Raw genomic sequence first — 20117 nt, 5'->3', positions numbered from 1 at the left:
CTCCATTTAGCGCGTCGCCAGTGCACGAGGGAGGATTTACGGAGGGGCCGAGATGGAGGGCGACCTTCGTCGTTTATGCCTCCATCGCTCTCAAGGGCGCGGCAAATCAAGGCGCAGCCCACGAGCAGTTTCTCTCTCACCCTGATTTAACGGGGCGGGAAGGAGAAATGCGGGCTTTGTAGGGTAGGCCAGCATTTCCCAACCTGAGCCATTTTAAGATGTGTGGACTTCAGCTCCCAGAATACCCCCAGCCAGCAATGCTGGCTGGGGGCATTCTGGGAGTTGAAGTCCACACATCTTAAAATGGCTCAGGTTGGGAAACGCTGGGGTAGGCTACACCCCTCCCCCCGCGCGCGCAACGAGCTAAGGCGATTCAGAGCGCGGGAGCTGCGATGCACCTGTTGCAACTGCCCGCGCGTCTGCCTTCTCCTCAGAAACAGCGATTGCCGCTGCCAAAAAGGCCCGAGTCCGGCGCACCCTGGTGTTTCCTTGGCGCCCTGCCTCCCTTCTGGGACAGCCGCCTTCTCAGCCCACCCAGGCGGACCAGAGCCTGCCCAACGTTGCTCATGCGCCCGGGGCGACATTTAAAAGCAAAGCGCTTCGCGGTGCAGGTGACAGGCGAATAGCCGGGGCGGCTTACACCCAGCTACCGCCTGCGACCGCCGCGCCTTCGCACCCTCTCGCCCTGGTGCTTGCTCGAACGGCCCCGTATTTCCCCTCAAGGCTCTGCAGCAGGGTGGGCCTCTTCCCAAGTCTCTTCCGGCGAGTGGGAGCCCTGCCGACCGGGAGCCAGAAGAAATCTCAGCCCAAAGGTATTGCGTCCCCCTCCGCGTCTCTTTTCACTCTGGGGAGGACGGGAGAACGCCGCCTCAAGTTTACCCGCGGAGGTTGGCAGTGTCCTGACGGCGCCCTTTCTCTCTCTTCTAGGTGCGTCCATGGCGCCCGTCCTGCTCTTCCTAGGTGAGTATCCCGCTCTCTGTCCCCTACAGCAGGGGTCTTCAAACTTGGCCCTTTTATGACTTGTGGACTTCAACTCCCAGAATTCCTCAGCCAGGCAAGCCTGGCTGAGGAATTCTGGGAGTTGAAGTCCACAAGTCATAAAAGGGCCAAGTTTGAAGACCCCTGCCCTACAGCGACGACTGCGGAGCGGCAAACAAACGCGCACCTTCAACGCGGGGTGAAATACCCGACGGAGGGAACTCGACGGAAAGCCCCCCGGTCTTCCGAGCAGCGTGCTTGGATGCGAAGCCTGCTTGTTTCCGAGCGCTTCGTGTGTAAGCCCTTACCCGTCTTTCATTGCAGGCGTTTTCTTGGCGGCCCGAGTGGCGAAGGGAGCTGAAGGTTACGGTGAGTTCAGAAAGATCTTCGTCGGTTACACTTTTCCTCCTCCGTCGTCAGAATGGCGAAGTTCCTTTAGGTCCCGTCTTCAGAAAATGTCCTTTGCCGTTTTGTTAATTCTTAAAAAGAGTCCCAGAATCTCTTTTGACTCCGTGTTCAGTGTTTCTTTCTGCAGCTTAAGGTGGTTTGCTATTTAATCAATCCTTCTAGCGCCAGGATATTGTTTCCTTTTTCTTCAACGTAAATAAACCGTTTTGAAGCGTTAAATTACTGTGTGAAAGGAAATACAGGATTATTTCTCCTCCCCTCGCCAATGCATTATAAAATGTCAAATAAGGGACTGATTTTTTGCTTTAACCCAGATGCAGCAATTAAAGAAAGTCATTTTTGCACTTTTATAGAAGTAAAGTTAGATTAACATTATGTGGGAACGTTGTACAGTTGCAGGTTTCTTCTTATCAGTTTTTAAAAACCAGCATTAATGGAGAAAAAAATAGCCACATTTCCTATGTTCTAAAATTTAAAATCGAAAGATACATAATACTTCAAAGACAACTTTGGAATTCTGAATGTTACCTGCTACCTGCTCCTTTCATAACTAAAGTAGAGCAGAACTTTATGCTAATTTAGTTTGAAAAGTTATTTTTCCAGCTAGAATATTTGTGAAATTAAAGCAAAAAAGTTGATGGATGTATTATTATAGAAATTAAGTTAAACTTCAAAAAGTGGTACAGAAAAATGAAGCATAATATGTTCCACATGTATCAACCTATTATTTCCATTATTAGATTATATTAGTTTATTAAGTCAGCATTTCATTTCAGTCTTCTTTTTTCATAATACAGATAGACATTTGGCATGCTTGTTATGAGTTGCAATGTTTGAATCTCTCTCTCTGATGTTTTTCAAATTGCTGTTTCTTCCTTTTGTTATTTCTTTTTTCCCCAGTGTAAAGCCAATGAGCTTAGTTTTTTTTTAAAATCTCCTGATTCAGGTTGAAAAGGTCTTTGCGAAGGGGTTTGTTTTGGTGCTAAAGATGACTGGGTTTTTAATAATTTAATAATTTTATTAAATTTATCAAAGAATAAAATACAAATGAAAATGAAAATAGATTTTTCTTTTAGCCTTAATAGACAAGGAGCTTGAAAAAAAAATCTGGAACCTTCCTGTTATATATGTTGACAGCAGCAAGAATGCTTTATGGACAAAAATGGAAAGATACTCTAATTCTCACAGTAGATGAATGGCTGGAAAAACTGATAGAACTATCAGAAATGGTTAAATTAACTGCTCTAATAAAAGAAAAGAATACATCCAACTTGGTTTCTACTTGGAAACCATTTCTAGATTTTGTGTTTGAGATGGAAAAAAAATGAAAATTTGGCTTTGGGTTTTGCTGATGAGATAAGTTCGTTATAGAAATAGCTAGCATGTATTAAGTATGTAAAAGTAAAGTTGAAACTGTAATGTTATTATTTTATTTTGTCCTTAAAAATCAGATTTTTCCCCCTTTACCCTACAAGATGAAAGTTGTAGGAGAAATAAAGCCTGCTTTTATAAGTGAAGAAAAGTATTCTGAGTTTTTCCATACAATTCTGAGTTGTATGGAAGAATATAGCTTTATGTATCATTAATGAAGTAATTGGCTGTTACTGTAAAGGAAACCAGCTTTATCAATTATAGTCTTGTATTTACAGATAGGTTTAAAAAATGTCATAGAAATACATGCAAATAATTACAATATAATCCTCTATTATTTCATATTCATATCACCCCTTCTATTATTGATTTGTGAATTGATGATTGGATTAAATATATACAATTGGTCCAGAATGTCATTTTGCACATGCCCCTGATTCACCCATGTTAGGCACCTTTAGGTTTGTCCTCTGTTGTATGAACTGCTGTCAGGCATGAAGGACCAGGTCCATATGTGAAGGTTAAATTAAGCTGATTTATAGGCACAGGATTCTAATCAACTAATGGTCAACACCTGGTTAGAGTTAGCTAAAGGTCAACAGCACTCAAGGAGCTTTGGAGTTTGTTCACTTTGTGGCTACATATGAATTCTAGTCTGATCTCTCTTTTCATTCACCCCTAGGTTCTGCCATTTCTTTTCCTACAACTGTAATTGCTCCCACATTTTTTTGCCAGATGGCATTCAAGGTGCTGGTTACAACCTTTAAATCTCTATATGGCATGGGGCCAGGTTAATTGAGGGACTGTCTTTTCCTGCAGGTATCTAGACATGCTCCAGATCCCTTTCATTAAATATGGCTATTTAGTAACATATGACATATGCCTTTTCCATTGCTAGCCCATTGTCCTGTAGAGGCTTCCATCCTCTTAACCTTCTATAGACCTGGTTCTTCCCCCAAGTGCTGGATTAGGATAAGTTTGAAACCTAAAGATTATGGCTTTGGCTACATCAGAGGATGGGTTTTTACTATTATTGCTTTCTGTTTTTATTGTTTATGACTTCTCTAGGAATAATTTGTAAAACTACTGGCTGTTTACAGAGATTGTAAATAAAATAGTTGAGGTATCTGATAAGGTACAGAGTTGTAAAATAGTTTAGATCACACTGATTTTGATGTGTAGAAGATCATTATAACAGCTTGGAATGGGATAGGACACAGAACCAAACTGAAAGCAAAACTAGAACATCAAATATATTTAAATATAATTTTCTGCCATATTTAGATACATCAGCAGGTATCATAGAGTTTGGAATGAAAAATGTTGTTCCCGGCTAGTTTGCACTGTATTGATTGATCATTAAAAGAATTCCCAAATCAATTTTAGAATTGAACAGGCATTCCAAAGAGTTAAATACAATGCTGTATAATCACAAAAACATATATATTATCACTTAGCAGAATTAAACTAATATTTATAAATGTCTTACAGAAAAAAAATATAAATGACTGATCAGTGTCTTCATATTGTCATGTAAATTCATTATGGAAGACATATGCATTTTACTTTTTATAATTGGAAATAAAATAGTAATAGATGCCTTTATCAATAAAAATAGTGGTGCAGTTATATGGAAGATCATAACTTTAAAAGCATTGTATTTTGCAACTTTTTATTCAATCACCAGAAGAGTGAATTGATATTCCCAGTTGTTCACTAATAATTATAGTGATTAATATAATTTATTTCAACATAAATAGATCCTTAAGGGTTTTAAAAACATAATATAATTATGATAAAGTATTAAGGTTTATGTGCTAAATTTCCTCTTGGTCACCACAATTTGAATTGTCATATGCTGTTCTCCCCTCCATCATTACTGCATTTAAAAGCTTTAATATTTTTTTAACAACTAGGAGAGGAGTATACTCTTCTAACAAATACCAGATTCCTGAAGTGTATGGAACCGGACTGCAGTTTAAATGTTTCATTACTAACTGTAACCATTACAGTGAAATTCTTTAATTAAAAACAGAAAATCAACAGCTATACTCCAAAATAATAGAGGCATAACCACTGCGTGATACTTTTTAATCAGCCACACAGCATACGTTTAAAATAATTTAAAATATCTCATGCAACTAATGCTGAAATTACAACCAGAGACATCAACATAGATATTTGCCAACATATACAAAGGAACAGGTTTTCTTTGAAGCTGCTGTCTTCCTTAGAGAGCGTGCTTCTCTAGTGCAAGATGTACCAGACAAGGAATTTCAGAGAGTACTTGAGAATTAACTGACCCATTGCATTTTTAGAAGGCTGCAAACAGATGACAAATTAAAAAAAATATCTAGCAAGAAGCCTGTCATAAAGACTGGAAATTCTCGTGGAAAAGTAGTCATTATGCATAGCTAAATGTCTAAGGCGATTCTCAGTCATCCAGGTCATGTTGGTCCCCAGAGTGCTTTTTCAAGAGGCAAGTGGACTTTCTTGTTTTTCTATGAAGATGTTTCACTTCTCATCTAAGAAGCGTCTTCAAAGAAAAACAAGAAAGTCCAGTTGCCTCTTGAAAAAGCACCATTGGGACAAGAAGCCATTATGTTTTCTGAAGACTGAATTAATTGATTAATTATTTGAAGTCTGTCTGTCTCTTTGTCTGTCTCTCTCTCTCTGTGTATTTGTGTGCCCACCCCTTCAAGTCAGTGATGACTTATACTTTTTTGGGCAAGACTTCCTAGGGCCGAGAGAATGACTGGCCCAAGGTCATGCAGCTGGTTTTGTGCCTAAGGTAGGACTAAAACTCACAGGTTTCTAGTCTGGTGCCTTTAAGCAGTAATGAAACTGGCTGTCTATTTTAATGCAGTTAGGTTAAATACACAAATTAATCTCAAACTCAACTTTTATGTTTCAGGACTGGATAAATCTAAATCCAATTATATGATGATAGGAACCAATTTTGTATTGTCTTTCAAATATTCTACAAATCATGAATTGTAATTTGGCCTAATGATTATTTTTAGGGAGGTATAATTAACGGTTATGAAAAGATGAAATAAATTATTTATTTTTAAAAATGCAGATGAATAAATATTCATGCTCAATCTAAAAAGGTCATAATTTTAATTTCTTATGACAATGAGACCAAAGGACCACTAGATGAATATTGTAGCTACATCTACTGTAGAAGGTTGAATAGCATAATATTTGTTTTCTGTTCAAGCAGCTTAGCATCTTGGAAGCATACAGTAAGGATGCCAATATAGGACTTATAGTTATAGTGCTTGGGACCATATGTGTTAAATATTTCTCCAAAGGAATGCAACTGCTGATACCTATAAATAGTCCAATTTACAGAGAAACCCCATTGGTTCTTAAAGTTTCACCCAAATATTTAAAATTATTTCTACAGAATGATAGGATCATTTTTTTTATTAAAGCTTGATGTTATTGCTTGAGGTGTAGGATACAGTGCATGTAGTGCAAACTATAAAATAGATAAAAGGGAACAGCATGTAGGATGAAAAAGACTGATCAGAACTAGCATATCACTATAAGGCAGATGCTTTTTAATTTACTGTTGTTAAGATTAAAAGGAATTATTGGACAAATAATGTTTGAATTTGTATTGGATGCATTATGGTAATTTTATTCTCTGAGTCTTTATCTGAGCTCTAGATTGGGAATTAAAAAAACACAGCACACTGGAGCAGTAAGGTAGATTAATCTATAACCTTTAGTGAAGAGGCGTTCGTCATGCAGTGGATTCATTTGGAGTGATAGTAATGTAAAATATATGTGGATATTTTGCATATAGTGTGCTGATATTTTCATGAAACTTTTTTATGTATTTTATCCACTCAGTAGCCCCCGCTGTTGTTACATGTTTCACAAGAGGATATGATCTTAGAAAGGATCCAGCAGTTGTCATCTGTCCAGCAAATTGTCATATATGGCAGTTCTATGTCTATGGAAACATTGAGTATGCCTCTGACTCTAGTATCTGTGGAGCTGCCATTCACAGGTAGGGTTTTTGTTTGTATGACGTCCGTACCTTAAACTACTATTCATATTTTTAAAATGTTATTTTAAAATGCTGTGCAAACATAGTCTTTATGGGTGCAAGGACATAGTTTTTTAAATTATTAGGGTCACAGAATTGTGAATTGTAACACATTACGATGTAACTGGAGTTGGTATGTTGTACGTTTAGACCTTCCACAAGAGTTGAGAGTTCAGAGTGTTCTTGTAATCCCTTCAAAATAGAAAGGTTGGCCTTGCCCATTGAAGGGGTAAACACTCAGCAGACTCCAGAGGTTACAAAAAAAAGTGCTGGGAGAGCTACATGCAGACTAAGTACTACAACTTGCCCATCTCTATTTTATGATTAAGCCTGCTTATGAACCAAGGCAAGTGTCTCTTATTTCACAATCTGTGACTAAGCAAGCCAAGGCTACAAGTACTTGTTCTTTTAACAATATCACAACAAATGTGTTAGATCTCTTTTATGGTTGTATGCCAGTGTAACATGTGACATGTTCATGCGGCAGTTGTTACTTTTAACACGAACAAATGCAGAGTACTACAAAGAGTAGTAGTTGTGTGCCTTTTAGGTGCAGTTGCATTTGAAAATCTTATATTTTGCTGCAGAGGTGTGATCACCAGTTCAGGTGGGTCTGTAAGAGTGAAGATGTTACCAGGGCGTGGGAACTACTCTGCAATATATGCCAACGGAATCCAGTCCCAACTCTTCTCCAAGTCAAGATCATCATTTTCAGTAGCTAGTAAGTGGGTGATTTATTTTCTCAAAAGGTTTTAGAAATTAACCCAGCATCTTGAGATAATGAATTTTGTATCTGAATCATTCTTGATGATAAAAGAACAAGAAACTCTTCCTTTTGGCTGCTTGGGATGAACCTGTGTTCAGAAGAGAAAAACCTTATTGCAAATAGATATAACTGTACAGGTTTTATCCTATTTTTCTTATTGCCCTTTTTGATAAAAGATTCAAACATAATTTGTTATTCCAATCCCTTGCTTAATTTGAATCTCTTTATATGACATTTTCAGACATGGAAATTACATAAAATACACTCTTAAAGCATCAAGAGACATTTTGGTTGCAGAAACCTATCAGCTATAACTCGAATTTGGTGCATATAGTGCAATCATATGTGTATCTTTTATTTTTCTTTAGGACTCAACTTCCCTAAAGTTGTGTGCTTGGCTCCCAATGGCTTAGAGCCAATTCATATTTGATCAAAGCAGAAATTGGAAGCTAAAGTAAATTGTTTTTACTTTCTCACTTACTAGACTCTTCAACTCTATTGGAATGCTAGTTAAAGAATGTCCAAGAGAAAGGGAGAAAGCCATGCTGGCTCCAATCTGCCCCTCTCTTACCATGTCAAAAATAAGCTTCTGTGATGGGAAGTCTTTGGCTTTCTGTAGCTTTGTAGTCTCCCTGTGCAATGATGTACCCTTTTACAAAATATTGTGCAAAAGGCTGTGTTCCTTTATAGAAATTTAAGTGTAATACAAAGGATAATGAGGTGAGTATTCTGATGATTTTGCTATGTTACATTAAATAGAAAGAAAACTACTTATGGGAAGTGGTGCTGAGATATGGGAAATATTACAGCATCATAAAGATGTGCAACAATAAATTTTAACTGTAGCTTTTCTACTATTTTGATTCTGGTAACAGCATATTTTGAGCAGGAGACTCTGAAGGATGAACGAAGAGGATGCAGAGAAAATGCTTTTCTGAGATTTAGCACAACTTTAGATTTCAACTCCCTTGTAATTTATTTTCTCAAGTAAAATTGGACTAATTCACAAACCCAACTTCTTTGACATCTTTTGAGAGCAGGGTAATAAATTTGTTTTATTTTTCAATGTGATAACAGGTGTTAAAAGTGAAGCCCTTGAAGCAGCTGGGCATCCTATTTCAACAGCACGGCCATTTGCAGGTAAAAAAATCAATAAAGAATATGTCCTTTTCTACCAAAAGCTTCCAGGAAACAAGCAATTTTGCATTTATTCTCTCATTTTTGTAAAGTATATTTAACAGTATGAAGATGATAGAATACATATAAAGTCCCAAAAGTGCTTTTGAAAAGGCAACTGGACTGTCTTAATTCAGTTCTTAAAACTGAAGAAGCTCCTTAGATGAGAAGCAAAATGTTTTCAAAGAAGGAAAATAACCAAGAAAGTCCAGTTGGCTTTTCAAAAGCACCTTTGGGACATCCATGACCTGGATGATTGAGAATCATCATAAATAATACATATACATATTTTCCCCATATGCAATAAATAAGGATTCGTAGAATGTCTTCAAGTTTACTTGATGACACATTGGTGCCTATATTGAAATATAGGAAGTTAAATTATGTTTCTTTTTTTTAGGAAAACGACCTAAAAAACCTGTTGTGAAAAAGTCTGGAAACAAAGGTAAATTATTATCACATACCATGTAAAATAAATCTCTAAAATTATTGTGTCATTTTGTTAATAAAACTATTTTGTATGTTCATAGATTGTCAAGCCGATATTGCTTTCCTGGTTGATGGAAGCTACAATATTGGGCAGCGTAGATTTAATTTGCAGAAAAACTTTATTGGGAAAGTGGCAATGGCGCTGGGAATCGGAACTGAAGGCCCACATGTGGGAGTAATACAAGCCAGGTACGAGAAATATGTTCTATTTGGTACATTACTCCTTTTTAATTGCTATGATTTCTAACATTATAGTTAAAGTTGCAGTTGATCATTTGGGCTAAATCTATGTCCATTGGAGAAATCAAAATCAAAGCATTCATGGTAGAAGCTTTCCTTGACTTTGGATATTTCCTATGTTTCCTATATTGCCCATTTTTTCCTTAATCCAGAAGACTTAGATGCTTAAAAACTCAATTTTCCATAACTTAAAATTCCTCAAAATAGACACTGCTATAGTTGTGGCAAAGTGCAGAAAACTCTAATCTGGGTATTTCAGCAACTGTATCTAGCACATAACTGTTGGACATTCAATCAAACATTATAGTCAAATGTTTCTGTTTAGCATTTCAAGCTTGCTGCTGATTCCTTCAGCTTTGTGAAACCTGCTTTGATCAAATCCTTGTTCTTTGAACGTCATAATGAGGATTTGAAATGTAGCCACTTAGCCTTGCGTGTGTAAGAATATGGTACTGAATGAATTTTAGGTTAAAATAACAAAACATAACAAGTCTTATTTGATAGAGTGTTTTCAAATGGAATTCAATGCTTTAGAGCAGTTGTCTTTAGCTTAAAAGTGTTTAGAAATGTGCTTCTTACAATAGCATAAGATTTTTATTTGAGTATGAATCTGAGATCCTCAGTGTGTAAATGTCTTCTTCACCATTGTCAAACAAGCTGAAATATATATTTTAGATCAGTGGGAGATTTTTCATTCATAGTCCTGTTTCTGGCCTGTGATGCAAGCTTCTTGGGTTATGTCTTCCAAAATAATAGATTACACTATAGTCCTTACCTATTAACAAAACAATGCTGGTAACTTTAAGAGCAAATGAAAATAAGCAGATTTTAAAATACATATAGAATAAAATGCCTTGGTGGAGCCTTGGTGGAGCAGTGGGCTAATGCTTCCTTAAGTAACACCAGCTGCCTGCAATTAGTGCAGGTTCGCATCCCACCAGGCTCAAGGTTGACTCAGCCTTCCATCCTTCCGAGGTAGGTAAAATGAGGACCCAGATTGTTGGGGGCAATTAAGCTGACTTTGTAAAAATGCCGCTTGGGGGGACCTGAAAGCCCTAATAAACAGGCATATACATAGAATGAAGGCTATTGCTAAGCACATTGATTTGTGCTTCTTAGAGCCGCCCTGAGTCTTCAGAGAAGGGCGGGATATAAATGGGATTAAAAAAATATGTCCAAAACATCTGGAAGACTTTAGCCTGCCTATTGATGTATTAGCCCATAAAACTTTTAGACACAAAAGAATTACTGCAGTTATATTTGTTGACTACACTAGGACCACTAATGTTTCTTCCAAGGGAATTAATAGAATCTAGGTTCCAAAATAAGTAATTTAAAAAAAAACTTTTATAGAGAGCCAAGGAAAGTTTCATATTTTAAGGCGGTTAATAGTGGAAAATCACTAACAAGTGATTAAGGCAGAGCTAGAGTTAAATTGAAAATAGCACTTCTTAAATTAGATGTGTTTTTGCTTGACACCTATCCAATGATTATGGTCAATTTGCAATATTGTGGTGGTGAATATAAGAAAAATAGACTCAACAGGTGTTTGGCAAAAATGTATTCAAATGAACCAAATACTTTTTAATACTTAACTTTGCTCTGGGGTAACCACAAAGATTAAAAGGGAAAAATACATTCTTCAGTTGACTACATCCATGCACTTTTCTTGGCAATGTTAGGAATTGCAGTGTGTTGCAGTATGTTTATAACAAATTATGACAGGCAAGATATCAGGCTTCTTCCACATTTTTAAAATGTTAGCTCTTTTTCTTTCTTATTCCAACTTAATTTCCTATAGTAGAATTGTGTTTTTCTAACCTTGAAAATTTCTCTAACAATGTTCTCTACTCTTCGCTTCATCTCTCTGTTGTTATTCCTCCCTACTTATAGCTCAGTTAACACTTTCTTGATTCTTTTAATGCTTTACAGCACCCATGACTTTTTATTATTTTTAGTACATCTCTCTCTCTCTTAGTTTGTTCACAAAGGTGGTCTAATTCCTTGCACTTAGGAAATGGCCTGCCTTCTTGTAGACCAGGGGTGTTGCGATACGTTGCAACATGTCATGTGATGTTGCAAGTTTGACACCCCTGTTGTAGACCATATGTTAAAATTCATTAGTCATGTTCTTATCATCTGGCATTAGAAAGACAGTTTGAGAAATTGTTTCAAATATCACAACATTATTTAAAGTTCTGTGTCTCTCATAACAAGACAATTGGACTATGTTGCTTCTTGTAGAATTTGTCTACAAAAAAAATCAGCATATTCTTTCTTCAGTATGTCTCCTTTTCAGACGACTTGCAGCTTCCACCTGTGTGTATTGCTCTCCTTGGACCTCCTGCATGGGGAGGCAAGCTGCTCCCTGCATTTTTTTTAAATAGCTAGATTTGGCAAAGGCTGCATACAAGCAAGCTAAAGACATACAGGGGTAAGAGAGATTGCTAAAAGTGATATGGTGTAGCTTTCTACAAAGCTTTTGCCTCCCACCCAACTCTTGGAGAAGTTCAGAAATTTATTGTCCTCGTGCCAGTGGTTAAGCAAATAAATCCAGTAAGCTTTGCAATTGCCTGCATCAATAAAGATTCATTCTTTTTTCATTAATTATTGTTTGTGCTGCAAACAGTTTATGAACTAAGATAACACATCCCCCTTTCCTGCTGGATGTGGACAAGGATTATGAAGCAGAGGCTATTCTGGGCTCTAGATGTAAGGAGAAACAGTCAGACTACCTGAATCATTAGAAGGGCCATTCACAATTTGTATGCCAATTTCATCTGCAATTTCTAAGGAAACCCTGTCCACGTGATCTGCCATCTTTAGAAGGGTCTTGTATATCCCAGGAGGAACAAATCTGAACTGCTGGCATGGAACTCAAGACTCCACAAAATATGGTAGATTAGGACACAACATGGAGAGGACAAGATGCATGAGCAACTAGAAACAGATGGAGAAACTCAATCTAGACAGCAGCAGAAAGAAAATGAGGAAGGGTGTTTGTTCCTTGTATAGCTGCATTACAGAATTTTGTCTTGTAATCTTTGATACTGCTGCAAAGAAAAAAAAGCAGGAAATCTGCAGTTTGTTCTATTTCTCTGACCTGGAAATTTTTTGTGCACAGAGGAAGGAACAATGTGACTGATAGGAGAGAGGGGATAGAAAGTAAGGGAGATAACCCTGACATACGCAAAAAAAAACCCCTGTTACTTAGACAAAGGAGCTGAAATCTTTTTTAAAAAAAATTCTGGGAGACAATATAATTTTCAGAGAAGTGCTTCCCTGATTTACTAAACTATAAGAAGGAAGAGAGGCAAAGCACAATTGCAAGATGTTATTGCTGGCAAAAAGTATAGTTCTTATCTTCCTATGGAGTTGATTCACTGCTCTGATCTACCTGGTGGGTCTGATGGCAGTTTCCAACAGAAGAGAATAATTGCAGCTTGGGGTTGAAATATGGGGTCCTTGATGCTCTCTGAACATGACTGTTTTCTTGAAAATATTTCATTATGCAAGTAGGCAATATCAACAGTGCCCTGGTAATGAAACAACCAAGCTCAGAGACCACTAAGGACCCTGACAATAGTTTATTTCCCCCTTGTTGAAGATGCAGCTCCACCTGAGGATTCTCTATGTTGGCAGTTTTAGTGGATCTCTCAAAGTACTGAAGAGCTATCAATAAATTTGGAGGTAGGGGAGGAGTCCCTGATGGAAGATGAGGGGACTACAATATTTATACAGTTTAACACTTTAAATCTTGCTCCCAGAAAGTGGCTTGCGAACAAAAATGATTGAAATCAACCTGTTTAGTAAATCTATGTAAATTTATATTAACTTTGTTATAGAATTCATTGGCCACTCTAATCAGCCATGGTTAGGTGGCATGCAACTCCCTAGAATATAATCTTAGATTTAAAATGCTCACAAAAAAATCAAACTTAAAAATAAAAAGGATACCTTGTAAGTCAGATGGTGCTTGTTTATTGACTGTTTGCACTTACACTAGTCATGAAAAAGTAACTTCATAACTAGTTCTCACATTTACAACCTTTGCAAGTTTGTAACACAAAGGACACTGAAGTAAACCCATAAGCGTAGTTGTAATTTCCCATAGTGACTGCTTTGCTTAACAACTGTGGCCAGTCCTGATTTGAGTCACTAAATTTATTTATTTATTTTTATTTAATCCCATTTATATCCCGCCCTTCTCCGAAGACTCAGGGCGGCTTACAATCTAAGCACAAATCAATGATGACTACCTGTAACCATATTATTTATTTATTTATTTATTTATTTATTTATTTATTTAATTAATTAATTAATTAATTTATATACCGCCCTTCTCCCGGAGGACTCAGGGCGGTGAACAGGGCAATACATAAAAAACTAGATACAAAAATTAAAAATTATTAAAACGTGATTAAACAATGCCCATAATAAATTAATACAGATTAAAATTGAAGTTCATTTATAAAAATCCCACCCCGTCCCATCAGGCCAGGCCAGCTTGTTTAAAGAGATGGGTTTTAAGATCGCGCCGGAAGGAGCGGAGATCGGGCGCCATCCGGAGCTCAACCGGAAGATGGTTCCATAAATCCGGTGCACCCACAGAGAACGCCCTCCCCCTGGGGGCCACCAGTCGGCATTCTTTGACCGGTGGCACCCTGAGGAGGCCCTCTCTGTGGGAGCGTACTGGGCTAAAATGATAGGGGAGGGGGCAGGAAAGCAGACTTGCATTTGCAGAAGAATCTAGGAAGAAGTAAATCAACAATTATGAACTATGCAACTGTCTGGAGCAGAACAGATACTTTGGGGTAGTTACAATGCACTTGCTGCACCTGTCATATGCTTCCTAAGCTTGCGTGTTAGCTGCATCACCCCTGGAAAATGTGCATTTGAGTTAAAGAAGTGTCAGCAAGGCAACCTTGATATTTCAGTATCTCAAAAAGGTAACTAACATGTTAGCATTTACATTTGTTTCCCATAAAATTTTACCTAACTTACAAAATAGAATTTATACCTATTTTAGAAAGAAAATTTGCTCATACAACACTGGTATTTGTGAAATGAGAGCTTTAGGTGTTTTCTATAAAAAGACAAATTGATCTGGAAAATGGAGAAACTATTATAGAAAATAAAGAAATAGGACAATCCATCCAAGGACTAATAGGTTAAGGCTCTATCAGTCAAAAGAACCTATACTTTAGGAAATATCACTACTCAGTCAGCTCTAGACTGACTGAACAACAACAGCAAATGTTTAATTAAGTTGTTTTTTATATAAAAAGAACTGGGTTCTTAATTGTATTCACATCCTGGTTGTTGCATGCCACACATCTTTGTTCATGTGCTCTTTTCCTAGTGATTATCCAAAAACTGAATTTTTTCTGAACAACTTCACCACTTCAAAAGATGTTTTATTTGCAATAAAAGAAATAGCTTTCCAAGGAGGCAATTCCAATACAGGTAATTTTTGTCTATGCAGGTCAAATATAACAAATATTTTATACTATTAGAACTCTTCTGTCTCTAACTTTTAACTGGGTGAAACAATGCATCATAGCGCAAACCTTTTTTAATCAAGGTACCATAAATGGGCTAACTTACAGACTGCATTCAAAGTCATGAACCTGTGATTCCTGTGGAATTGAAATTTGGCATATTTCATAAAATGTTTTATAAGATAAAAATTATCATAAATCATGACACTATACAAAACATCACAAAACATTTCCTTTGCTCAGCTCTTGATGTTTGATTGTGCTGTACAGTTTAATATGGTTACTTTCAAGGCAGATACATCTATGAATATCTCTGTAATTTTTTAGAATTTTTCCAGTATATTGAAAGCTAAGAAAGGCGAAAGGGAAATGGATGGATGGAAGGAAGCAAGGAAGAACAGAAGGGGGGAGAGAGGAAGAGAGAGAAGGAAGAATGCTAATGCTTACTGCCAGTTTCCCACAAAAAATTAAATATGGAAGCTGACAGGAAATAGGAAGTGGCTCCCACTGATTTTTTTGTATGTCTGTGGTCATATTGTTTCTCTGTTTAGTAAGGAATTATCTCTGAAACAATGACCCAGTGGGGTACAGAGGTATGGATTAGTATGGATTACCTAACATTACATGTATTGAGAGTTTCATATAATGAATGGGTCTTTTCCCTTTTCTTTGTTCTTGCATACTCCAGCCCAAATCTGTTCCCCAACTCAGCTAAATAGAATTTGAGAGTGAACAATAGTTATGGGGTGGGTGGGTGGGATGGTCATTTCTCTCAATTTTATTGTTAGAAGACTTTCTTTAGTTGGAGGAATTAATTTATCATGTGTGCATGAAGATTTCATCTCATCTGAGCTGTTGGCACATGTAATACCTGGCACTGAAATGACTATAAAATCATAGGAATGTTCTAAATAATGAAAATAATTTTATGTAACTTGCACCACCATAAAATGGAAAATATCAGGTCTATTCATTATAGAAGGAAATTGCCACCATTTATTTTCATGGTAGTTCCTTAAGTAACATCTTTCTTTTTAGATATTAAACAGATATTTCCTGCCTTTTACTGTATCGAGAGTATATAGGCATTCTTTTTTTTTCTCCCTCCCTATCAGGAAGAGCTTTGAAACACACAGCACAAAGATTTTTTTCTATTGAAAAAGGAGTACGCAAAGGCATTCCTAAAATCATTGTAGTTTTCTTAGATGGCTGGCCATCAGATAATTTGGAAGAAGCTGGTATATTGGCTAGAGAATTTGGTGTTAATGTATTCATTGTGTCAATTGCAAAGCCTACATCTGAAGAACTGGGGATGATTGAAGAACTAAATTTTGTTGAAAAGGTAAGAAGAAAAATCTTTACATGTTTGCATTACTGTACAGTCAGAATAGCTATTTTTAGTTCTGATTAAATAGTACAATATCTTAATACATAAGTGGGCAATATCAGCAACAAATCACCTTCCTAGCTTTATAGATTGCTACCGAGGGTAATAATGTGGTATTTGATGTCACTAGAAGGCATAAAGTCAATTTTTTCATTCCATTTTCACTCCCCCAGCATCTGGAGGGTGGTGGTGGTTGTTTTTTGAACTGGGATTAAAATTGGAATTGGGCTTCTTCCATCCCTATCTTTACAAAATCTGAACTCTAAAACAAATGGCCTAAAAACCATCAAAATTTAGTTATTTAGCTGATGAATTTCAACAGTATGTTCTGGAGGTGCAAGACACAGATTATAAATTGTCCAAAACTGAACTTCATAGACATACTTATCGTGTCTATGAAATTCTCAGTGAGCTAAGACTTTTTTATACCTCCCCTGCAGACAGATCCTTAATAAATCAACAAGGATAAACCAACACGATAATGCCAACTACATATTACCAAACTAAAGAAAAAAGCAAATGGGAGGGGATGGATGGGAGAAACTAAACAGCACATCAGTTCCCAAAAGGCTATGGAACATCTGGCTCTTAAATGCTTCCTAAACGCAGGATGAGTATCATGTATACAAGCAAGGCTTTGTAGTGTTTAACAAAACAGTTTTAGTATTATAGAAAAATCTGTTTTGCACATACGCTAAAACTCATGCCTTTTATTTTGCTTTTAAAAACAGGCAGTCTGTCAAAATAATGGATTCTTTTCCTACAACATACCCACTTGGTTTGGTACCACAAAACATGTGAAACAACTTGTTCAAAAACTCTGCGCACATGAACAAATGTTATGCAGTAAGACTTGTTATAATTCCGTCAACATAGCTTTCCTCATAGATGGTTCTAGCAGTGTTGGCGACAACAATTTCCACCTCATGCTTGAATTTATTAGTAATGTTGTCAAATCGTTTGATATCACAGATATCGGTGCCAAAATTGCAGTTGTTCAGTTCACTTATAATCAGCGCACGGAGTTCAGCTTTACAGACTATAAAACAAAGGAAAAGGTTCTTTCAGGTGTTCAAGCAATCCGCTATATGAGTGGTGGTACTGCTACAGGAGAAGCTATTACTTATGTAATCAAAAAAGTGTTTGCACCTGTGAGAGATGGAGCCAACAAAAATTTTCTGGTAATTTTGACTGATGGCCAGTCTTACGATGACATCCGAGGGCCTGCAACTGCTGCTCATAAAGCAGGTAAAATATTGCCTCTGTCAAAGAAATATTTACTCAAAACACCAAACTTCAGATCTGAGACATGCTTGTTTTTTTTAATAAATTCCATTTCTAGGGCCACCTGCTCACCATTGATTCTGGGTTGTATATCGGAGTTAAAATAGAGAAAACAATACTTTAAAATGACAAATAGGTCATATTGGGGAGATTAAATAACACACCTACACATATAGAAAAACTGATGTTGACAAAATTCTTCAGGGAACTTTCATATAGTTTAATTACATGGTAGATATGCGGACAGGGGCTTTATAAATAGCTTGATTTCAGACTTTCTCTACAGTATTCCTGATTTCCCACAGTTCACTTATCCACGGTAATGCCCCATGATATAAATGTATCTCAAGCACTTTATGATAAAATGTGAGTGTATCCTGTTGCTCCATTGCCCCTAAAACTCGAGGGTAGAAATAGACAACGTTACCCTTATTCTCACTCCATTCACTGTGAAAATGATTTCCAAACATGCTTTCCTGTTTGTGTCCAGAAAGACTGGAACAGAAAGGTGGGAGGACATGCCAGTAGAGGAATTGTCTTAAAGCGGGAGGTGTAGTAATCTGTACTTTGCAGTGAATATCTTGTAAGATGCATAGAATCCCATTCCAAACAGGAGTTTCTTAAACGGCTTCGAGTCAAACTGGACAGTAGTTTTAAGATGCAGATGTGCAAGTTCCAAAGTAACTCCTTCCCAAATGTAAAGCATCTTAAAAATAATGCAGAAAAACAAGAGTCTTGTAGTTAAAGAATCCTAAAAGAGAACTTTAGAAAAATTGAAACAAAAATAGCAATAATTGTGTTTAGTAGGGATGACGGGCATAGCTCATTTGGATAATAGCAACTGGAAAAATCTCATGATTTGTATTGATGGAAACAATAGAGGAAAAGTGCTTTTTCTCCTGCTATTCTGGCAAAATTCTGCAAACTTCTTGATAGAATCTACCATTCATTATCCTCTGGAATTCAAGTAGCACAATCCCTCAGCAATGGTCCTAAGTCCATTACTCTATCCATTAGGTCCCTATCTCAAGGAATGCCATTTGTTCTGTTTGTATAAATATTAAGCATATGAAATCTTTTTCTATGTGCACTTTTTCTACATGAACTTTAAGCAAACACTCAACAATCTTCCTTTTCTTCTGAATTATTTTTAAAGGTATCAACATATTCTCTGTTGGCATTGCTTGGGCTCCACTGGAGGATTTAAAAGATATGGCATCTGAACCAAAGGAAACACATACTTTCTTCACAAAAGAATTTACTGGACTGGAGCAGGTTGTGCCTAATATTGTAAGAGCCATTTGCAGAGATTTTTTGGGCTTCAAACAGTGAAGACTGAAAAAGACAAAAAGACTGAAGGGGTTGATTCTTAAGAACATCTGCAAAACTAAAATCTCTAGAGAATAAGATGCTTTGTTATTCTAGCACACAAAGTTACTTGGTGGTGAACTGGCTTACAAAGGGCTTACTATTGCACTGCCTTTAGGCAAAGCTTCAATTAAAAATCTGTATTTTTTTTGCCTGAATAGAGAACCTGGCCAAGAGTACTATTTGATACTATTTGTAATATTCTTGTTCACTTTTCAAAGGTGGCCAAACTTATCTAATATTCATTTTATGTACAAAAAAAATGCAGCTGCTCCTGGCACTTATATACTCTCTAAACCTCTTCCAAATTAAGGTAGAAATATTCAGTGTACACTGTTAAACATGTCTTCTTTTTGCTCTGGAATGATGTCCACTAAAATAATATTTTGGTGAATATGCAGAATAAACATATCTCTGCTATAGCCAGTATAATATATAGCCTGACAAATATCAGTATAAGTTTGACTAAAAATGAACTCCCTTGCAGTACAGTATTACATGGTTCCAAAGACTGCTTTTAAGTTTTAATTTTTTTAGTATCAAAGATTCCAGTGCTTATATAAATTTTGATTTAAAAGACACCTTGATTATAACTACCTTGAAAATGTCTTTATGATGAATTATTTGCACATTTTTCAAACCATTTAAATATTGTTTTACTTATAAAATCTGTTTGAGCTTGAAATTGACTTAACTCAGTTTAATTTAATGGTCTGAATTCAGATCCAAGTATTTTAAACTATGTGACATAACCATTCTGCTGAAACCGGTAACCTATAATTAGTATGACTTGCAAACGAAAAAATTAAAAACAGTTAAGTACAAAGGGATAATATTTATCTGTCTAATAGTATTTAAAAATTTAAATTGTCAATATCTTATACAGTGGTACCTTAGTATTCATTGTTAATTGGTTTCAGGAGGTGCCACAAGTATAAAAAACGAGTACCACCAAACAATTTTTTTCCCACGAGGAAAAATATAAATTTAATGTGTTCCCAAACCAAGGACAGTGCACATTTTAAGGCAATATATATAAACACAGGGTTGTATAACCTGAAAGTTAATAAATAGGTAAATAAAATA

General features: G+C 36.6%; 1 protein-coding gene across 3 annotated transcripts; it reads left to right on the top strand.

The window, feature by feature from the left end:
- The first annotated feature begins 417 nt into the window (after positions 1–417).
- COCH (cochlin) lies at positions 418–20117 on the top strand. Of its 3 annotated transcripts, none has more exons than XM_083348907.1 (12): positions 418–819; positions 928–960; positions 1303–1347; positions 6625–6781; positions 7408–7541; positions 8664–8726; positions 9163–9207; positions 9293–9440; positions 14854–14957; positions 16108–16334; positions 17111–17627; positions 18820–20117. In XM_083348907.1, the coding sequence occupies exons 2-12, from the start codon at positions 936–938 to the stop codon at positions 18993–18995; spliced, it is 1641 nt and encodes a 546-aa protein (XP_083205033.1). In that variant the 5' UTR covers positions 418–819; positions 928–935; the 3' UTR covers positions 18996–20117. The 3 variants fall into 3 exon arrangements, with proteins under 3 accessions (XP_083205033.1, XP_083205032.1, XP_083205034.1); XM_083348906.1 differs by having other exon boundaries at positions 419–819; positions 6622–6781; XM_083348908.1 differs by lacking the exon at positions 418–819 and adding an exon at positions 5460–5548 and having other exon boundaries at positions 940–960; positions 6622–6781.

Source organism: Vipera ursinii, assembly GCF_947247035.1.
Source record: "Vipera ursinii genome assembly, chromosome: 1".
NCBI lineage: Eukaryota > Metazoa > Chordata > Lepidosauria > Squamata > Viperidae > Vipera > Vipera ursinii.
The sequence above is the reverse complement of the archived record's forward strand: the minus strand, read 5'-3'. Positions and strand labels throughout refer to the sequence as shown.

Excerpts from the sequence above, each read along its gene's own strand:
- COCH (XM_083348906.1), top strand. The coding sequence starts at position 936 with ATGGCGCCCGTCCTGCTCTTCCTAG. Across the intron at positions 6,782-7,407 it reads TGTGGAGCTGCCATTCACAG|AGGTGTGATCACCAGTTCAG; the intron begins GTAGGGTTTTTG and ends ATTTTGCTGCAG. Across the intron at positions 7,542-8,663 it reads ATCATCATTTTCAGTAGCTA|GTGTTAAAAGTGAAGCCCTT; the intron begins GTAAGTGGGTGA and ends ATGTGATAACAG.